Consider the following 20,607-nt stretch of genomic DNA (forward strand, 5'->3'; position numbering starts at 1 on the left):
ACTGAAAACCGGATGATGAATTAACAAGTATTTAAGTGGCACTAGCATGGAAATAACCCTTTGGTAGGGCCTACCAAAAAGTAGAAAGTTGGGGCTTATAGGTTAATCTAATTCATCTGAGGCTCATCACTACATTGGTCACAAAGTGATGAATTATCTGGCCACATTAATAGCTAAATACTAATGGCATGCAGAAGGATTATGATCTAAGACAGAGGTAGAAACCAGAGAAATTAAATAACAGCCTTAATGTATTAAAAGATGTAGAATAATAAAGGGACATCTTCTATGTATATAATCATTACTATTTTTAGTTTATGATATGAAAAAAGTAGTGAACTACTGAAAGAAAATTTTAGACCTTGGCAGCCTTTCCATCTCGTGGCTTCAGTGGAACATATTCTTCATCTTCAGGTAATGCAACCTAATGAAAATTAGAAGGAAAAAATAAATAAAAATAACTTATCTCCAGATTTCTCAGAGCACCATTTCCAAAATGGGATGGAAATTAAATGTGATGTGATTCAAAAGAAATTGGATATGAGACTACTGTAGAGAAAAGTACTGGCTCTGGAGTCAGAAGACTTGGGTTCAAATCTCATTTCTGACATTTATTACCTGTATAGCCTTGAAGCAGTCAACTAACCAGTGGGTGTCAGTTTCCTCATTTAAAAAAGAGAGGGTTGGACTAACTGATTCTTAGGCATTAAACCCCAGTACTCCTTCAACTATACCACACTACTTCTCAAGGGAAAATGAATAGGGAAGAAGTCAAAGAAAATGGAAACTTCTCAGAAAATGGCAACAAAAACCTATACTACTCAAAAACCTATACCAGGGGGACTGGAGAAGGAGGTAGGCAAGGGAGGAGGTAGAGAGGATTCAGAATCTACTCTTATTTGCACTGGAAAGGCTAAGGAAAAGGAACAAAACAAAAGGGAAAGAAATAAAGTAAATTGAAAAGACTGGGGGGGGACACCAGAGTTTTGAGAACTGGAAACAAATTAATATAAGAAAATTAATTTCAGGGATCAAGTGTTTATTAAAAGAGTAGGAAATGGGTAAATAGAAATCATTGCAAAAGAATTAAGTGGAGGGGCAGATAGGTGGCACAGTGGATAAAGCACCGGCCCTGGATTCAGAAGGACCTGAATTCAAATCCAGCCTCAGACACTTGACACTAGCTGTGTGACCATGAGCAAGTCACTTAACCCTCATTGCCCCACCCCACCCCAAAAGAATTAAGTGGAGAACAGAAATTCAACAATTAATAACTTTAAAAGCGAACAAAACTCTTCAAGGAAAATTAAAGAGAATTAAAGAACAGATGGTGTAAAAAGTATTTAAGTGGCACTAGCAGCTTGGGAAGGGGCACCAAAAAACACCTAATACAAGGAGGTACTTTACCTGCATGTTTTCCAAAAATCAACGAAAAATATCACAAATATTTAAGTTAGCAAAATTCTGACTTTTCTCCCTTCCGAGGGTAAAAGGGAAAAAAAAATTGGATGAACACTGGTTTTATATATATATATATATATATATATATATATATATATATATATATATATATATATATATATATATATTTTTTTTTTTTTAATGTGTCTTATTCTACACTGAGTCCTTTACCTCTTTACCAAGAGGGGGCAGCACGTTTCATCATGAGTTCTATAGAATTGTAGTTGGTCATTATGTTGATTAAATCTCCTAATTCTTTCAAAGTTGTTTTTTGTCTTTACAACATTGTATAAACTGTTCTGGATCTGCTCACTTCACTCTATTTCATTCCTCCCAAGTCTCACTGAAACCAACCCCTTTATCACTTCTCATAGAACAAGAATATTCCATCACATTCATAAACCACAATTTATTCAGCCATTTCCCAAATCACGGGCACTCATTCAGATTTCTTTGCCACCTCAAAAAGAGCTATAAATACCTGTGTAAATCCTTTTTAGAGTTTGTTTTACTTAGGACTAATACCTCTCAAGTAAAGGGAATCTAAGTGGGAATGGATTTCGTCTGGGAATCTAAGGCCCAAAGATGATACATGGCTTGCCTAATGTCACTCTGGTAGTAAGTTGCAGGAGGTTGGTTTTATTCCACCAAATGTTTTAGAAGTTTTGAAAAATCTGTTCCATTTTTCTATTTCTTGTCCTCCTGACAATTTCACATAAAAATCCCTTGGAATGCTTAGAGGTTGGTTTGGTCTCATGCTAAGCTTTTTGGAGACCTCCACTATTCATTACCTTTTGTTTTCAAATAAGTTTGTATTATAAATTAGTTTTAGGGCAGCTAGGTGGCGCAGTGGATAGAGCACCGGCCCTGGAGTCAGGAGTACCTGAGTTCAAATCCAGCCTCAGACATTTGACACTTACTAGCTGTGTGACCCTGGGCAAGTCACTTAACCCCAATTGTCTTACCAAAAAATATATATATATATATATTAGTGTTGCCCTTGGTTCTTCTGTGCTGCACTTAGCCATCTCTCAACTGGCTGCACTACTCTGGGGCTTCTATGACTGACTGTTCCACCATGCCCTCTATGTGGAGTACCCTTTCTTCCTCATTCTCTCCCCGCCCCCCCTTTTTGTATATATTTTACCCCATTAGATTTTAGCTTCTTGAGGGCATGAATTGTCTTTCTTTTTGTATCCCAGTGCTTAGCACAATGGCTGACATATTCATCTTCACATTTATTGACTAACTTGCAAGGATATCAACTGTCTGCTGGCTATGGTGGTTTCTAGGTTCTTTTGGTCTCCTCACTGTGATAACTGCTTAGACTTGCCAATAGCACTCTGAGGAAATGCTGGATCTGGAGTCAGAAATGCCTGAATTCAAATCTGGTCCCAGACACTCTTGTATCTCTACCCAAGTCATTTAACCTCTGCCTGCCTCAACTTCCTCATCTGTAAAGTGGGTGAGGACAACAGTAATAGCACCTCCCAGGGTTGTTGTGAGGATTAAATGAAATAATATTTGTAAAGTACCATAAACATTAGGGCACTATATAAAGGCTAGCTATTATTATTATTACTGTCCTAATGATCATCAAGTTTAGGGGAATGGATAACTCAACATGATTTGATAATGCTACCGAAAATGAGGAAAGGCATTAAGAAAGGACAATAGAAATTTCTCCAGGACTTACTTAATGCAATTCCAGTCTGAGGGATATATGGAAAAAGATGTACAGCCAAGTTCACATATTGTACTCACATGGTGAGTCTCCAGTCACAAGAGATCTTCTAACATAGCACTAGATGCTTTTTATAGAGATGATTCATGCTTCAGGTTTAAGTAGAACAAAATAATTTCTGAGTTTTTCCAAATCTCATATTCTATCATTCTTTAAAGATTTTTTAGGAGCTAGAATAGCATCTGGCCTTGGCTTTAGCACAATGATTGAAACAAAAAGTTAGGTGGGAGAGGAAGAAGCATATCAGCCACATTTTACATCATGGTCAAGTTTATCTGTAGAGAGGAATGTAGGCATTCTTCTGTAAGGATGTAAAGGGCATAATTTGCAGAAGAATTCCCAGGTTCCTGGTGAACATAATTCCAACTGAACTGAAACACATTCTATTAGTCAAGACTGTCAAAAAAGAAAACATCTAAAGAGGAGCTCAAACAGACTAGATCTAATGAAGACTTATAGAACATAGACCCAACGATTTTATATTTCTGAGGATCTCTGTATCTTGAAATAGGTAAGAAGTGTTTTAATAGATAAGGCTCCCATTGAGCTATAAGCCATTTCTGCTCATTAGATGTTGCTCTGAATATTTCTTAAATGTCTTAATAAAGTATCCCCTAATCGCTTCTCTTCCTTGTTTTTAAACTCCTGCTAGAGCAAAAGTTCTTGAGTTCCATGGACTTTTAAAATATTGATAACTAATTTCAATAAAATTGGTTCCTTTGTAATCCTATGTATTTCATTTAATTCATTGAAAATAGTATTCTGATAGGCTTCACTGACTGTCAGAGGTCCCTGACAAAAAAGAGGTTAAGGGTCTCTGTCCTGAAAGGAGACTACAGATTACAATTTATCAAAGACAGTCATTTGGTATTGAAACTGGGAGTTATGAATTCTAGACCTCTAAACTTTAGGACATGAGTCAAAAGTGGAATATAAGAAGCAGCATGCTGTAGTAGAAAAAGTATGGATTTGAAGAACTAGGGTATGTTATTTTACTTTTCTTAAAGTAAAATTTTCCTTAAAATCTGTAAAATTTGACAAAATGGCCTCAAAGTTTCCTTCCTACTCTAAATCTGTGATCTTATTATACATAAAATGACAATGCAACCTGGATACTGCTTAGCCTTTCCAAGCTGCACTGATAACTAAGCTGATTATTGCCTACTAACCTAATTATTCACAGAAAACGCCCAATCTAAAGTCACTGTATTCCTTATTATTTATACTTACCTCATGTGTACAGCCTTCAACAGTTTCCACTGCTTCTACCTTGACTCTGGGCATGAGATCTGCCAGACTAAATTAAAAAAAAAAATATTAATGTAAGATGACAAACTTTTTCAATAATTTGGTATATGTGCTCCTCCTACACACAATTTCTGAAGGAAAAAGTAGTGTAAAGTATCATGATTCTACTCAGGAAGAACTTTCAACTTATAAAATTTTAACTATCAGAAAAACATGGCAGCATGGTGTAGCAGAAAGAGGACTAGCTTCAGAATTTCACCTGGGTTCACATATCAGCTGTGAGGCCCTGAGCAAGTCACTCATCTTCTTAGTGCACAAGGCAATAAACCTATAAATATCTAAGTGGAGAATACTTATGGTACAGGAACATGCTCCATTAGGAATTGCCTACATCAATGAAATCATAGGTCCAGGCCAAAAAAGACACAAGGTAATTTGTAAGAGGCACAGTTGTATTCTTCACAACAAATAATAAGTGGAATTTCTTCTACAGTATTATTTCTGGCAACTGCCTATCTTAGCTTATTACTAATGGTTACCTTGTTTCGGAAGTTACCTAAATTATTTTGCTTCCAAATTGGATGCTATTCTCTCAATTCTTTGACTACATAGCACTATTGTCAGTGGTGACAGCAATAGCTGCTCAGTGCTTTGAGCAATGTGCTAGCTAAGCTAAGAATGTGCTAGAGAGAACATTTTTTAAAAAATCAAGGCTCAGTTCTATAAACCACAAATTACTTTACACCCAGTTTCCAAAAAAATCTTTAAACCTTGTACCAAAGTGACATACAAAGAGTACAAACAATATACATAGCATGCTTGAAATTTAAAATAAAGTGAATCTTACCTTACATCTTCTGCTAATGGATTTTCTACTCTGGGCTTCTTTCCAAATATGGGTTCGCCTGTACCTTCCAATTCTAAATCTCTTTTGTTCTTCCCAACATTGGTGGAACCTGACTGTGGTTTATCATCTGTCCGATTTCTGAAAAGTAAAGTTTTTTTGTAATAGTTTTAATTATTACTAAGTTCACAAACTTTCAAAATTCCTAATAAAATATATGCTCCTTCTGGAAACAATAAGCTAGAACAATATTAACAAGTTAAGACATATATAAAAATTTAATTAAATATTTTATCTATCATTATAGCTAAGATATTTAGCTATTCTCTCTTTGATTATAACTATCATTACATCCTTGCCTATGCTTACTCCTCCCTAAATATATTCCTTCTTCCCATGACTTCTAATCCCCCCTCCCATCATACTTCCCTAGGCTCTTCTATTACTTCCTATTCCAGTATCACTTGTCCTCCTTCAATTTTGACCTTTCAGCTAACTAGTTCAAGGCCATACTATCCTGTTCTTTCAAATCCTTTACCACCCCCCACCATCTTTACTACTGCAACTTCATGCCTTGCCACAACCCAATTCCACATTATGCCTCCCATTCTGTTTCCCTTCCTATTCAGTGCTACTGAACTCAGCTAGAGAAAGTCACAACTGTGCTGATGTCTCCTACAATTTATTATCTAATCTCTGCTGGGTCCCTCACTGGAACAAGGCAATCCTTTTACTACTTCAACTCTATCCCATTTCCCACAAACTATTTCAAATCTTCTGTATCTCCTTAAACTCCCCATACCATGCCTTTTTTCTACCTTCATAGCTGAAGACCTAAACTCATGCTTTACCAAGAAAAGCAAGTTCATTCATTGTGAGCTTGTTGTCTTCCCTTTTCTTCATCTCATAACCTTAACCCCTACCTCAAAACCAACATCTCCCATTTTCTCCTCCTTTACTTCAGTTTCTGAAGTAGGCCTTCTCACTAAAACTAATCCTTCCACACAAAACCTTGATCCTACCCCATATTCTAAAGCACACTGTTTCTTTAATCATCCCTTTCCTCCCTCTAATCTTCAATTTCTGCTATTCTACTGGTCCTTCCCTAAGGCCTCGAAACACACCCAAGTCTCTTCCATCCTTAAAAAACCCTCATATTACACCTATCATCCCATCAAAGTTTCTCTCTCCCTGATTCTTTCCCTCTTTTTCCCCCTCCCTCTCTCACACCATGCCTCTATTAAATCTCTATTGCTCCTTATTAATTCTAGGATCAAACAGACTTCTTTTTTTGGAGTGTAACTAAAGATATTCACAGCCTGACCTCGATCTACTTTTACATAGCCTTATAACACATTCTTTTTAAATACACTACGGTCCAGCCAAATAGACCTCCTTACTCTTCTTCATATAGGACACTCTATATCTTGGCCTTGTGCCTTTGTATTAGCTGTGTTTCATCGATCCCTAGTTTCTGGTCCATCATCATCTTCTACATGAAGTCTTTCCTGCCTCCCCTAGCTGCAAGTTCCCCCTCTCCAATCCCTCTTTATCTACTGTGTATATACATATCTATATATGAACATGCTGTCTCCCCTGGCTACACTGGAAGATTCTCAGTGGAAGGGATAGTGCCATTTTTGGCTTGTATGCCCCAAATCTAGAGTAATAACTCATACATGGTAGGTGATTCCCGTTTTGTTGTTCAACTGTTATATAATTATGTCTGACTCTTCATGACCCCATTTGGGTTTTCTTGGAAAAGGTACAGGAGTAATTTGCCATTTGCTTCTCCAGCTCATTTCACAGAAAGAAAGACAATCCAATCTCCAACTCATTCTACACAATGTCACTAGTTTACTCTTCCTAAACAACGACACTTTCCCTATTCAAAACTCTTCAACGTCTCCCCCTTTCTAAAGGAAAATGTCTAAAACCCCATCTAGTACTAAAGAACCTCCACTAAATGGCTAAAACAAATATCCACTGCTCCAGTCAAATTGTACTAACTGTCCCCTGGAGACGTCCTGAATTTTCCCACTGCCTCCCACTTTGGTAATACCATTCACTCCCTCTGACAGAAGCACCTTCTACTTAACAGCATTCCCTGAGCACTTAAGGGGAAAGTTTGTTTTTCTGAGCTTTAAGTATTCATTATTTACACATGTTGTCTAAATTTTCGCTAATCAAGGTATTGTGGGAAAAGTATCCTATATTCAGAAAGTCAGTCCCAGTCAAACCATTTTACTAACCACATGAGTGAGAAAGTCAGTTCATCTCTCTGAATTCTGTTTCCTAATTTGAAAATGGAGATAATACTTGCACTACCTAGCTCACTGAATTATTGTGAACAAGGTAATTCACAAATCCTATGTTATATAAGTACGTTATCTAGGTCCCCTTAATACAGTTAAGATGGTAAGTTCCTTAAAAAGGGGCCCAATGATTCATGCTTATCCATAGGATCCTGTGATTTAGAACTAAAAGGATTCTTAAGAGAATAGCTAGTTAAATCCTCTTGTTTTGGAAACTTGGAAGCCAATACCTAGGGAGAACTCCTACAGATAGTTCCAGTACTAAGAGAACTGGACTTTCAATATAATTCCTTTGACTCCCAAATTTTTGTATATTTCATAGCACTGCACAGAGGAGTTAAGCCACTTGACCAAAGTCATACAGGTGGTTTAAAAAAAAGTGGTAAAGGAAGGATAACTGCTAGAATTGCTATATTGATATTAAGGTTTGCAAAACTCTATACATGTTATTTGGTAAGAATAAAATGACAGAGAAGACTTGGCACCTTAAAGCAATATATAAATACTAGCTATCATTTTTCCTATTATTATTTGATTTTCACAACATCCCTAAAAGATAGGTATATTACATCCATTTTACAAATGAGGAAACTGAGGCTGAGAGGTTAAGTAGCTGGTCCAGGGTTACATAACTAATAAATGACTGAAACAGGATTAGGCCCTCCTGACACATCCACTACCCTAGCCACCATGACACCTAGCTGGGGCCCTTTAATTCTTAGCTGGTTGTCTTAAAAACAGAATTCTCATACTCCTTGTGATATTTCATTAGAGGGAAGAGTAAATAGAAAATCAGAATCATACTGACAGGTGTGTCATTTCAAGGCTCTAAGCTTCACTGTAGTTTCCTTTCTTCCTTCCCTTCTCCCTTCCTCTCTCCTTTCTTTCAAAATCTCCTTACCATGACCACAGCCTTTTTTTGTTTGTTTGTTTTTTTGTTTTTGTTTTTGTGGGGCAATGGGGGTTAAGTGACTTGCCCAGGGTCACACAGCTAGTAAGTGTCAAGTGTCTGAGGCTGGATTTGAACTCAGGTACTCCTGAATTCAGGGCCAGTGCTCTATCCACTGCGCCACCTAGCTGCCCAACCACAGCCTTTTTTTTCTTTTCCTTTTGACATCTGTCCTTTGTCTCTACAGCTCAACTCCCTATATAATCCCCAGGATAAAAAACAAAGTATCTCCTGTTTGACATCTGAAGCTCTTCACAACCTTGCCTGTTACTACCTTTCCGGACCTTCTTACACCCCCCTACTTCCCATTATGGGACAGCCAGAGACACTGGCTTGCCTGCTGTTCCTCGCCAAGTCCCTCCATCTCCAGTCTCCGCGCCTTTGCCTTGGCCGTCCCCCATCCCTGGAATGCTCTCCCTCCTCACTCCCATCTCCCAAATTCCCCTGGCCTCTTCCAAGGCGCGGGATCCTTCCCTCTCTGCAGGTCGCCTTCCCCTCTCGGATGATCTCCCCCTCTCTCTCGGTGCACCTCACACGTCCAGCCCTGCGTTATTCGCCTTTCGTCTCCCCCTAATGAAACCCCTATCCCCCGCCCCGGTCTTTGCCTTTCCTGGTGTCCCCAGCGCCGGACCCAAGGGAAGGGTTCCCGACATAACCTTCCTGGACCGACCATCCCTCTTCCTTCGGCCTTTTCTCTGGCCCCGAAGCGGCCTTTCTCTTTCCCTGGGGCGGCCTGCGCTTTCCCCAACGCCGGAGGCCGCGACTCCTCCACAAGACAACTTAGCCCGCCTCCTGCTCCCCTGCTGTCCCTCCAAACGTGTGGCTCTAAGCCCGCTACTTACTTGGCCTTGCCCGCGGCCTCCGCCGCGCCTTTTGGTTTCTTAGCTCCGGGGGCCGGCGATTCGTCTTCGAACACGCTGAAGAGCTCATCCCCGAACGCGTCCGCCATGTTTCCGAACAACACAGCGGAATTCCCCTACCCACAATGCCCTGCAGTAAGTCGGAGGGGCGTTCTATCCCGGGGCACGGCGTCCGAGAGGGAACAAGAAGCTCCAGCTCACGCTAGCACTCGGAATTTTTTCCCCTCTTTTCTTTTACTATCTCTCCAGCCGGCAGAGGAAAGAGGGAGAACACGTAGCACGCGGTGAAGGCGGAGAAAGGGGCGGGATTGCCGCAGCCAGGACCAATCCCAAGGCAGCTTCTCGCCGCGGCTCCAGGGAAGCCCCGGATGAGGGAGGCCGCGCGGCGGCGGCGCTGCGCCTGCGGAGTGGAAGCATCTGCGCCGGGCGGAGTGAAGCTATCGCGCGTGTCGGTGCCGCGCGCCTCTACCTCTCCGCCTCTCGCTTCTCCGGGCCCGGTGGGAGCCGCAGCATGGGCGGGAAGAACAAGAAGCACAAGGCGCCGGGAGCCGGCGCAGTGCGGGCTGCCGTGTCGGCCGCTAGGGCCAAAGCCGCCGCCGAATCCGGGGCAGCAGGAGAGGCCCCGGGCAAGAAGCCGGTGCCCAGGCCGCTCCCCGTCACCGCCTCCGCCAAGGAGCCGCGCGTCAGGCAAGGTACCCGCAGGCCCAGAGACGCTGCTCCGCCCGCTCTCCTCCCCTGCAGCCGCGGACCTCCCTACCCTGCCCTGCCCCCGCGCCGCCCTTCCCCGCTCCACGGGAACCTGCTCCCGCGCCCCCCTCGGGTTCCTGGGTCTCACCTCCACCTTGCATTGAATGGATTCCGTATGCTTCCTTGGCCCTTTTGCAAAGGGCCCAGTATGACCAGTCAACAAGCATTTATTAGACGCTGACTGTATGCCAGGCACTGTGCTCAGCGTCCAGGATACAAAAAAGGGGGTGGGGTGGGTGGGTCCCGAGAGGCTTATATTCTAATGTGGGAGAGAACACGTAAACTATTTATGTACGTACTAATTATATACAGAATGGATAGAAGGTAAGCCTGGGAAGGCACAAGGACGGCAGTTCTCCTGAGTCCGTGGCAGACAAAGTTGTTCTAAGGGTAGTGTAGCCCTTCTCCATGCTACTGCCTTCCAATATCTATTCCCTCCCCCCCCCTCAAAAACCCCTCAGCAAAAACCAACATATATTCAACCCCCTTTAAGGCTTTATTAAACTGCGTTCCTGGAGCGTTGAAAGAGGGTTATGATATCCAGTATTCAGCTTAGGGGGCACATAATTCACTTTTTAGCCTCGTAGGTTGTTGCTATTCTGCCAATTCAAGAGATGACATCTGTTCATGGCGTCTTTACTACGAACGATTTGATAATTGTTCTTTCTACTCCTTGAAGTATTTAAGCCTGTTTATCAGAGGGTAGTAGATGTAGAGCTCAAAGGGAACTTCAGGGACAATTAGTTGTAGGATCATAGGTCTCTAGAGCTGGAAGGGATCTCAAAGACTACCTAGTCCAATCTTATCCATTTGCAGATGTGGAAACTGAGGTCCAAAGAGGTGACTTGACTTATGTCACACAGTAAGTGACAGAGGTTGGTTTTTCTCATCCCATTAGAACATAAAACTCACATTTCTTGCCATTAGGGATGATCTGTTTGTGTTTGTATATCTAGCTAGCACGGTGCCTGAAAAAACTAATGAGTGCTTAATAAATTCTTGTGGATTGATTTCACTGACTCCAAATCCTTTACTCCTTGCACTTTCTAACTCATTATAACTCAGATTTAGATGTACCACAACCTTGTTGAAGATGAACATTATCAGTTCACTGTGATTTTTGAGGATTGAATAGTTATGACATTTGTTTATTTTGCTTGCGGTTTTCTTTTTCCAACATTTAGGAAGACCTGTATATAGATTCTGATACTATTGTCTGCCATTCATTAAAAGTTAGCAGATGCAAAAGTGAAATTTTAGTCTATGACCATCTCAAACCAAAACATCTGCTGTCAGAAAAAAACAGATTTTAAGACAATACAAAAAGCTAGGCTTTTATAAAGCACTTGTATAAAGCGCAACAGGTATTGTAATCTTGTGTAAGTTAAATTTAGGTTCCAAAAATTGAATTCTGAGAACTGACAATTCTTGGCAATTTTATTCTGTTTAAAATTCTAAGCATTTTATCTTGGTGTCCTGACATATCTATCTGCTTTGCTTGTGTTTTCCTTTTCTTAATGTGGCTTTTTAAAATGTCATTCTAGGGGGTGGCTAGGTGGCGCAGTGGATAAAGCACTGGCCCTGGACTCAGGAGTACCTGAGTTCAAATCCGGCCTCAGACACTTGACACTTACCAGCTGTGTGACTCTGGGCAAGTCACTTAACCCCCATTGCCCCGCAAAAAAACAAACAAACAAAAAATGTCATTCTACTTTAGAATTTAAGAGGCATTATGTATTACCTTAGTGTTTTACTATAAAAAAGTATTTTACATGTTAGCACCCCAAAATCAATGCATAAATAAATTGCTCCCTGAAAGAGTAGACAAGATTGGTTTTGACAACTGTAAAAGGAATTGTTTTATTTCAAGACATGGGAAAAGTTCTCAAGCAAAATCTTGCAGGGAAGTTAAAATTTTACAATATCTAGATGTTGGTACCAGTTACTCATATTTCTAAACCTTTCTGATTTGTTTTTTTTTGTTTTTTTAATGATCTGTGACTGTGTAGGCATTGAACATTGCTCATTAAACAGAAAGGCAGGCAGTATGCTATAATAAAATGAATGCTAGACTCTGGAAATTAGAACACTTGGACTCTGGTTCTGTCCCTGACTGTGTGTCTTTTAACAAATCACTTAATTTCTCTGTGATTTCCTAGTCAGTAGAATTGGGAAGTGAGGGTGGGATTGATCATAAGGGTGGGATTGTTGCCCTCTGCTGCTATTATATGAACATGTCTTTATTGAGCACCTCTTGCAAGGCATCGTGCATCTCATATCTTTGCTTATTGTGATGATGTCTTGCTCCATATTTAGTTTAACAGCATTATCACACATACAGAAGCCTGTTATCTAGCTAAAGAAAGCTCTGCCATATTGTTTATCATTGATCCCTGCCTGCCCTCTTCCTTCTGGACTACTACAGTACTTGACACTTTTCATCTTCACCTCTGTATTGACACTGAAACCTTTCTTGATTTCTGTGTATGATGCTAGTCCTCTTCCTGCTTTTCTGGCTATACTTCTGTCTCCTAAGGCTCCTTTTCCTCTTTTTGACCTTTAAATGTAGATATCAAATTCAGCATCTCCAGATCAAATTCTTATTCTTTCAACCCTCAAACCATCTCTTTTCCCCTTAAATTATTTCATCACATTTTACTACTACTCTTGGGATCACTATGGCTTGTTTTTTTTGGAATCATTTGACATCTGCCCAATACAATTTGACATTTCCCCAATAGAATTAATCACCAAGTTTTAGTCTTCTTTTGTAATATCATCTACATAATTTCCTATTCTTCCATTCCCACTGCTACCAAAATTGTGTTCTCATTCATGAAAACACTAGCCTTGTTAACTGGTTTCTCTAATGATGGTCTCTCCTTCAATTCATCTAGCACAAACTTTGATCATGTCTCCCCTTGCCCCCAAATCTTCACTGGCTCCCCATTGCCAACAGGATTGATTCTAAATTCCTTAATCTGTAATGCAAATCAAACCCATACTTACCTCCTGAATTCTTCCCTGTTACTCTCCTATAGGAATACTACACTTGAGTGAGATAGAATTATTTAGTGTTCCCCAAAGATACCTTTGATTTTACTGCCTCTGTACCTTTCTTCAGACTGTCAGAAATGCTCTCTCTCACCGTCTCTGCTTATCAGAATACTACCCATCCTTGAAGCCGCAATTCAGATGTAACCATCTCTGTTGCCCCAGTCAGAAATGACCACTTTCTCTAAACTCCTACAACACTCACCTCTATACTATCACACATTCTGCCTTATATTAGGATAATTTACATACATTGGATCTTCCATGTTAAATTGTCATGACAACATTCACCAACTAATATTTAAGTGTCCACTGTGGGCAGAGCACTGGGCCATATTGTGGGCAGCAACAGAGTTCAAAGAGGGCATATTCTTTCCCCTCTTAGAACCTATAGGTTGAGGTGAACTCTGTTAAGTGACTTTATCTTTATGGGCTTGTTTCTTCATCTATAAAATGTGAGGATTGGATTTAATGACCTCTCCTAGCTCTAAATCTATGATTATATGACTGTCTTATGCATCCTTGTGTCAGTCAGGTAGCCTGTATTAAGCATCTTCTGTATGCCAGGGATTGTGCTAATTTCAAAGGATACAGCGAAAAGGGGAAGGAACCCCAATCCCTGCTCTCTAGGAGTTCTCTAATGAGGAGACAATACTCAAACAACTATGTACAAATAACATAGATACAAGAGAATTTGGAGGTCATCTTAGAGGGGAAGCACTAAGATTATGGAGGACTAGGAAAGACTTCCTGCAGAATGGGCCACTTTAACTGAGACTTGAAGGAAGCTAGGAGGTGAAGATAAAGGGGGGGAAGTTCCCCAGGCAGGGAGGACCAGGTCTGGGTGAAAATGCTGAGGTGGGAAATGAAGCTTCTTGAGGAAGAGGCTGGTGCAATGGCTGCCCAGAGTACATGCAGGGGGAGCAAGATAGAGATGAACTGGTCCCCTAAGCCATGATTCTCTAAGGCAATTTCTTTCTTGTTCCTCTGTTGTTTATGGTGTTATCCTTTATGTCCAAGTCACCTATTCATTTGGAACTCACCATGTTATGGGGTCTGAGATTTTGGACCATACCTAGTTTGCCGTCAGATTGTTTTCTGATTTTCCTAGTGGTTTTGAATAGTAAATTAATAAATGTTACCTAGTTTATCCACTATATTCTACTGCCTCTTGCCAGGTCTTTCCTAGAATTTCTCTCCTCCCCCATTTTCAAAAATAAAATTTTTATTGTTTTTTTAACATCTCCAGAATTTCTCTTAGTACCCCTATGTTTTTCCCCTCCTAGAGAACCATCTATAGAACAAATGATTTTTAAATAGAAAAAGAAGAGAAAGAAAACCAGCAGAATCAATTAATATAGCCAAACAGCCTGAAAATATATGCAATGTTTAACAGGCTCCCCCCGCCCAAACACTTTGGAGAAGAGTGAGGTAAAGGCTTCTTTTTGTGTCTCTTTTTTGGGACCATGCCTGTTCTTTGTACATTTGCAGCATTGGCTTTTTCTTGTTTTGTGGTGGTTCTTTCCATTTATATTATTGTATTGTATTATTATTATATTATATTATTGTATATTCTTTCCATGCTTCTCTGTATTCATAATTTCTTACAGTACTGTAATATTGTTACATCTCTTTACCACAAGTTGTTCGGGCATTCCCCATTAGGCAGGCATCTACTTTGTTTCCCAGTATTTAGTACCTTTAAAAATGCTGATATAAATATTTTGGTGTATATCAGAATTACTTTTTATCAATGACCTCCTCAGGGAAATAGGCCTAATAGTGGTATCTCTGGGTTATAGACATTTTACTCACTTTATTAGCATAATTACAAATTGCTTTCCAAAATGTTTATACAAATTTCTCTCTCTCTCTCTTTTTTTTTTAGCGGGGCAGTAAGGGTTAAGTGACATGCCCAGGGTCACACAACTAGTGTCAAGTGTCTCCAAACGGGATTTCAACTCAGGTCCTCCTGAATCCAGGGCTGGTGCTTTATCCACTGCGCCACCTAGCTTCCCTTTTGTCTTTATTTTTGTCATTGTACACCTAGCACTGTTCCTGGCCCAGAGTAGGCATTTGGTGAACAGTTTATTGAGTTGACTCCTACACACTGCTACTAGATTGATCTTCCTGTTATTTGAATTTGATTGTACCACTCCGTTGTTAATAAACCTTCACTGTTTGTCCATTCCTTACTAACTGAAAAGTAAACTCCTTAGTTTATCCACATTTAGCATGACCCTACCTTTCCAGTTTTATCTCACAGACCTCCCTCACACTGACTACTTTCAAGCCAGACTAACTTATGTTTGTCCCTCCTCCTACAGGCACACATTGTTTTTTCACCTCCACATTTTTGTTCGTGCTAACTCCACCTGTTAACATCCTTAGAGATAAAACTCAAGTGTTACCTCTGGAAGTGATTCCTTATTTATCATATCTTACAGTAATTTATATTCTATATATTTTTCAGTGCTCCACAGAAACTTAAGAGTATAAAAGGAGTTTTTGATCTGTGTTGATAGGAGTTTCCTTCTATCCTGGGGGGTTCCCCACATAAAAGTCTGGAACAAAATAAACATTTTATCTCTCCCTACTAGATTTTAAGCTCCTTGAGACAAGGATTCTTTTTTCTTACCTGGCATGCTTAGTTTTTTGCATTGCATGTAGTAGACATTTAATAAATGATTGTTCATTCAGTGAATAAGTAATGTAAATAGAAGCAGTTTCCACTTTTTACTACTTTAAATATTGCTTATTCAACTCTAATAAGCTTACTAAAGATACCATATTAAGTGTATGGAAGGTTTTATTCCTGGAAAAGGTGATATAATTTGAAGCGATTTAAATCGATTCTGATTTTCTCTTACACTTTGCTATGATTGGAGTTTAGGTTCCTGACCAAGAGCTTGATACCCAACCTCATGCATAAATGACCATTAATTAACCATAAAGGATATGCCTTTATATATTGTACATATAACGTTTTCTAAATATTTTATATATATAATAGACCTTTATTAAGTGCCTGCTTTGTATAGAGTACTGTGCTGGGTAGTATAGAAGATAGAAAAGTTTAGATAAGATAGGAGCTTTATTCTTATAAAAATTTCAGTCTAATGTGAAGATGAGATATCAACACTAATAGACAAAATATACAATATTACCTGGTTAAGTGCACTGGAGAGTTACAAAACAAAGTGCTTTGTGAGGTCTTAGGGGAGGGGGGTCATTATCAGCAAAGGGGGATCAAGGAAGCTTTCTTGTAGAAGGCAGCCTTTGAGTTGTGCTTTAAAGGATGGATAGGAATTCAGCAAATGAAGAAAGAGAGGGCAAACATGTTCTCTGAGAATGGCCTGAGCAAAGGCATGGTGACTAGAAAGCACAGCATATTTTTCAGCATGGCAGAGAGTTGCCCGGTTTGACTAAAGGATAGTAACATGAAAAAAAATTGGAAAGATGGTGCCAGGTTGTGTAGGTCCTTGATGCCAAGTAGAGGATTTCAAACTTTATTCAGGAGTCAGTGGGGAACCACCGAAGATCTTTTAGCAGAAGAGTGGTTATAACTAGATCTATGCAAACAGAAGGTTCTCCCAACAGCATCATGAAGATGATGCACAGGAAGTGGGGGGGGGATCCCTGAAAGAGAGGATACTGTATTCCAGATGAGGCATGGAAGGCCTGTCCTAGGGTAGTTATGGGAAGAATAAGAGGAGAAGGGGGAGCGATTATTCATATTGTCAAGGCAGGATCTGGTAACTGATTGGACATGAAAGGTGAGGGAAGTAAATGAGGCAGAAAACCACAAAGTTATGAATCTGGGAGACCAGGTCAACAGAGTACCACAGACCAAAGTAGAAAAGTAAGAAGGATAGATTTAGGAGGAAAGATAATGGGATTGTTTTTAGACATGTTGAATTTGAGTTGCCAGTGGATATCAAAATGGAGTTGTCATGTGAACAGTTGGAGATAAAAGGTCTGGGGCTCGATAGAGATGTCAACATCGAAACGTGTAATCTACATAGAGGTGGCATTCAAAGCATTTAAATGGGATAACATGGTTACCAGTCATATACAATTTAGTTACCTTATCCCTTGGAGAATGCCTTTGTGAAAAAATAATGCCCAAGACTATAGGGTCCAGAGTGAGCATTCACAGACTCCCTAGAAATGGTGTGGGTAGGATTTGGGGACTGGAAAATGTCTGTGTAGGGTTTGGGGAGGCTTCCTGAAGTTTTGGCTTGGGTGAAAGGATCCCATGGACTGGGACATAGAAACTAACAGATTTTGTGCTACCTGTTATAAACCAATAAAAGTAATATTATGGGAACAATTGGTAGAGAATTCTAAGTACAGGGCTACCTATTATGAAGTTTTCCCTGCCACCTTATTCTGCTTCAGCCATTTTTCTAACAGAAATACTGTGTGACAAAACATATTAAAGTCAGATTTTAGCTCAGACAGTCAGATGTTGTACTCATTACATCCAAAGAGAGTGGCTCATTACATTATGAGTTATAATATTTAAACTATTAAACATGCTTCTGAGTCCTTGTATCATGAAGACAGAGATCCAAGGAATACCAAGAAATAAAATTAAACTCAGTTCAAACAGTCATTTACTCTATCACAAGGTCTGAAGGTCATGTACTTTGAAAATTAAGTTTAATTAATATTAGCTAGTGTTTTTAGATCAAAATGTCAATTGAGGGAGGTGAAATCTGTGGTCCTTAAAATGATAATGAGCCATTGGTCTAACCCTTGAGTGTGTCTCAACAAAAGGAAGTAAAATATTTCTACTTAATCTTTCCCATTTTGAAAAGTTTGGTTAGGGTAGAGTAATTTAGACCTTTTATAATTCCAGAATTCTAATTTTTCTGCATTTTCCAAACATATATACCCTTCTAGGATCTCATTATTAGTGATTGGTAGTGAATTGGCATAGCAGCAGGAGGCAGAAATGAGGTAAGATGGCTAGCCCCTCCTACCTCCTGGCTCCTTGGACAGTGAACCAGAAAAAGGCCCTACTCCTTGCCCTTTCACCTTTGCCCTTTGCTTCTTTCTCTGCTACCACTCAACCCTTACCTGAGCCTTAGAAGGACAGTATTCTTTTTTTTTTTTTTTTTTTAGTGAGGCAATTGGGGTTAAGTGACTTGCCCAGGGTCACACAGCTAGTAAGTGTTAAGTGTCTGAGGCCGGATTTGAACTCGGGTACTCCTGACTCTAGGGCCGGTGTTCTATCCACTGCGCCATGTCGCTGCCCCAGAAGGACAGTATTCTAATGAAGCTAATTCTCACTAAGGTGTGAACAAGATTGATTGTGCTAATTCAGCATGTTTTAAAGCTCTCAGATTAGGAATTGACATTGATTTAGGTTATTTAAAAAATTGAAAAATGTACAGTCTCCAAACAGAAATGCTTGGAATTTATCAATTTTCTTGGGAAGAATTAAATAAAATACTTTTAAAGGTATTAATCATTCTTTTTGTGTCATTCGTTATGTACAGGTCCAAAAATTTACAGTTTTAATTCAGCCACTGATTCTGGTGCACCTTCAAATCTGGATAAATCTATCTTGAAAGTGAGTAGCAAATTTTTAGTATTCTAAATGAAAATGTGAGCCATTTTAATAATTTTCCCTTCTAAAACTCATTAGTGAAACACATTCATTTAATATTTTTATCCTTCTCCACTCAAATCCTATACTAATTCCTGACTGGCATCAAAGTGACACTGGGTTTTCAGAGTCTTTGTACTGATAAAGCATAAACTCTGGTAAATCTTACACTACAGAGGTGGAAAGTACTGGCCCAACTCCTCTTTTCCAGCTCATTAACTACTCATTGCTGTGATGTTTTTGTCTGTAGCACATTGTGAAACCATTTATTACATATTAAAGGCATTATCTGTGCTAGGGGAGATACTCCCAGGAGGAAAACATTCTTGAGTCCTTGAAGGGAGTACTTTTATATATCTTATATAACGACATTTGGTGACCTTAATTTGGATCTCAATTTATGATTAGGAGCCTATGCCCTATAGTAATCTGTATTGACTTGGGGGGGGGGTGTGTTATGTTTTTCTTTGCTGAAAAGGTGAAGAATATCTCTGATTTCTAAATTTCAAGGATGTCTTTTGCATCTAAAGCAAATTTATTGGACCTTGGTCCAGGTGATGTAGTCTAGTGGAAAAAGCCCTGAACTGAGCATTTTAGGACTTTGGTTCTAGGTCTGGTTACTTTGATTACCAGCCTTGAACTTGAGCCTCAGTTTACTCATTTATAAAATTGTAATAATACTTTAACCTGCATAACAGAATTGTTATGAGAATTAAATGATGTTTGAAATATGAAGTAAGTGGAACACTACAAAGCATGATAGAGATGTAAGGAATGAAGACCTCTGAGTGGTACAGAAACAACACTAAATAAAAATTAATTAACTATAACAAATTAAGGGGGAACTAACAGTAAGCAGTAGATTGAAATTAATACCAGCTGCTGTTCTTTTCACCAGTTTACATGTTACTTCATTGTTTTAAAGTACTTGCCCCGTGGCAGAGTGGTGGGGTGGGTAATACAAGTATTGTCATCCCCCCTTTAACATGTGGGAAAACTGAAACTCAAGAAAGAACAGGGGGCTGGTAAATGGCAGGGCTGACAAAGACTCAATTCCAGCCCAGTCACCATTAACTGAACTTGTCACCATCTCACTTCTGTTGCTTTGTGTTCAGGGAAATCTTGTAATGTGGGAAATATTAGACCATGGAAGCTGTTGTTAGGAAGTGAGAGCAATGTGGTAAATGTGATTGGGATGAGTGAAGATTTTGGAAACTGAATGACTTTAAATTTTTAAAAATTTTATTAAAATAATTGACTCTGATCCAATTTCTTTTTTATTTCTGCTTCATTTCTTTCAAGTCATGTCCCACGGCCAATTTGTATGACTTAAAGGCCTGAAAGGTGCCGGGGTTTTTTGTTGTTAGGATGAGAGGATCTTCCTACCATGGTTTAGATCTTGTTGCCATCATTTTATCATATAATTCTACCCCTCTTCCTTTATGGTATTACTTTTCTGTCAAGAGTGCTGTTGTGTACATGGTTGACTGCGTTAGTAACTGTTTTTTGGTTTTTATGTACAAATCTGTGTTTTCTGGTGAAAGGAACTCTATTATGTGAATTAATTTAGTTTGTTTTTCATGCACCCATTTCTGCAACAGGTGGTAATTAACAGTAAACTGGAGCGGAGAATTATTGGAGTAATCAATGAACATAAAAAGCAAAATAATGATAAAGGAATGATTTCTGGGAGACTTACTGCCAAAAAATTACAGGTATCTATAAAACTTTTCATATTTATCTTTCTGTAGATTGTTGTTGTTGGGTT

The 20,607-nt window shown here is 39.4% G+C and overlaps 2 protein-coding genes across 2 annotated transcripts in view; one reads left to right on the forward strand and one right to left on the reverse strand.

Moving 5' to 3' along the window:
• MTREX (Mtr4 exosome RNA helicase) overlaps positions 1–9,678 on the reverse strand; it is a 92,188-nt gene extending 82,510 nt beyond the window's left edge. The window contains exons 1-4 of the mRNA XM_043976883.1: positions 9,404–9,678; positions 5,301–5,438; positions 4,436–4,502; positions 362–424 (exon numbers count right to left, since the gene is read on the reverse strand). Coding sequence (XP_043832818.1) covers positions 362–424; positions 4,436–4,502; positions 5,301–5,438; positions 9,404–9,510 — 375 coding nt within the window. The 5' untranslated portion in view covers positions 9,511–9,678. The remainder of the gene's footprint in view (positions 1–361; positions 425–4,435; positions 4,503–5,300; positions 5,439–9,403) is intronic.
• Positions 9,679–9,812: 134 nt separating this feature from the next.
• DHX29 (DExH-box helicase 29) overlaps positions 9,813–20,607 on the forward strand; it is a 61,198-nt gene continuing 50,403 nt past the window's right edge. Inside the window, exons 1-3 of the mRNA XM_043976882.1 lie at positions 9,813–10,113; positions 18,730–18,803; positions 20,441–20,554. Of these exons, the coding sequence (XP_043832817.1) occupies positions 9,933–10,113; positions 18,730–18,803; positions 20,441–20,554 (369 nt within the window). The 5' untranslated portion in view covers positions 9,813–9,932. The remainder of the gene's footprint in view (positions 10,114–18,729; positions 18,804–20,440; positions 20,555–20,607) is intronic.

The sequence above is a fragment of the Dromiciops gliroides genome, chromosome 1, assembly GCF_019393635.1.
Source record: "Dromiciops gliroides isolate mDroGli1 chromosome 1, mDroGli1.pri, whole genome shotgun sequence".
Lineage (NCBI taxonomy): Eukaryota > Metazoa > Chordata > Mammalia > Microbiotheria > Microbiotheriidae > Dromiciops > Dromiciops gliroides.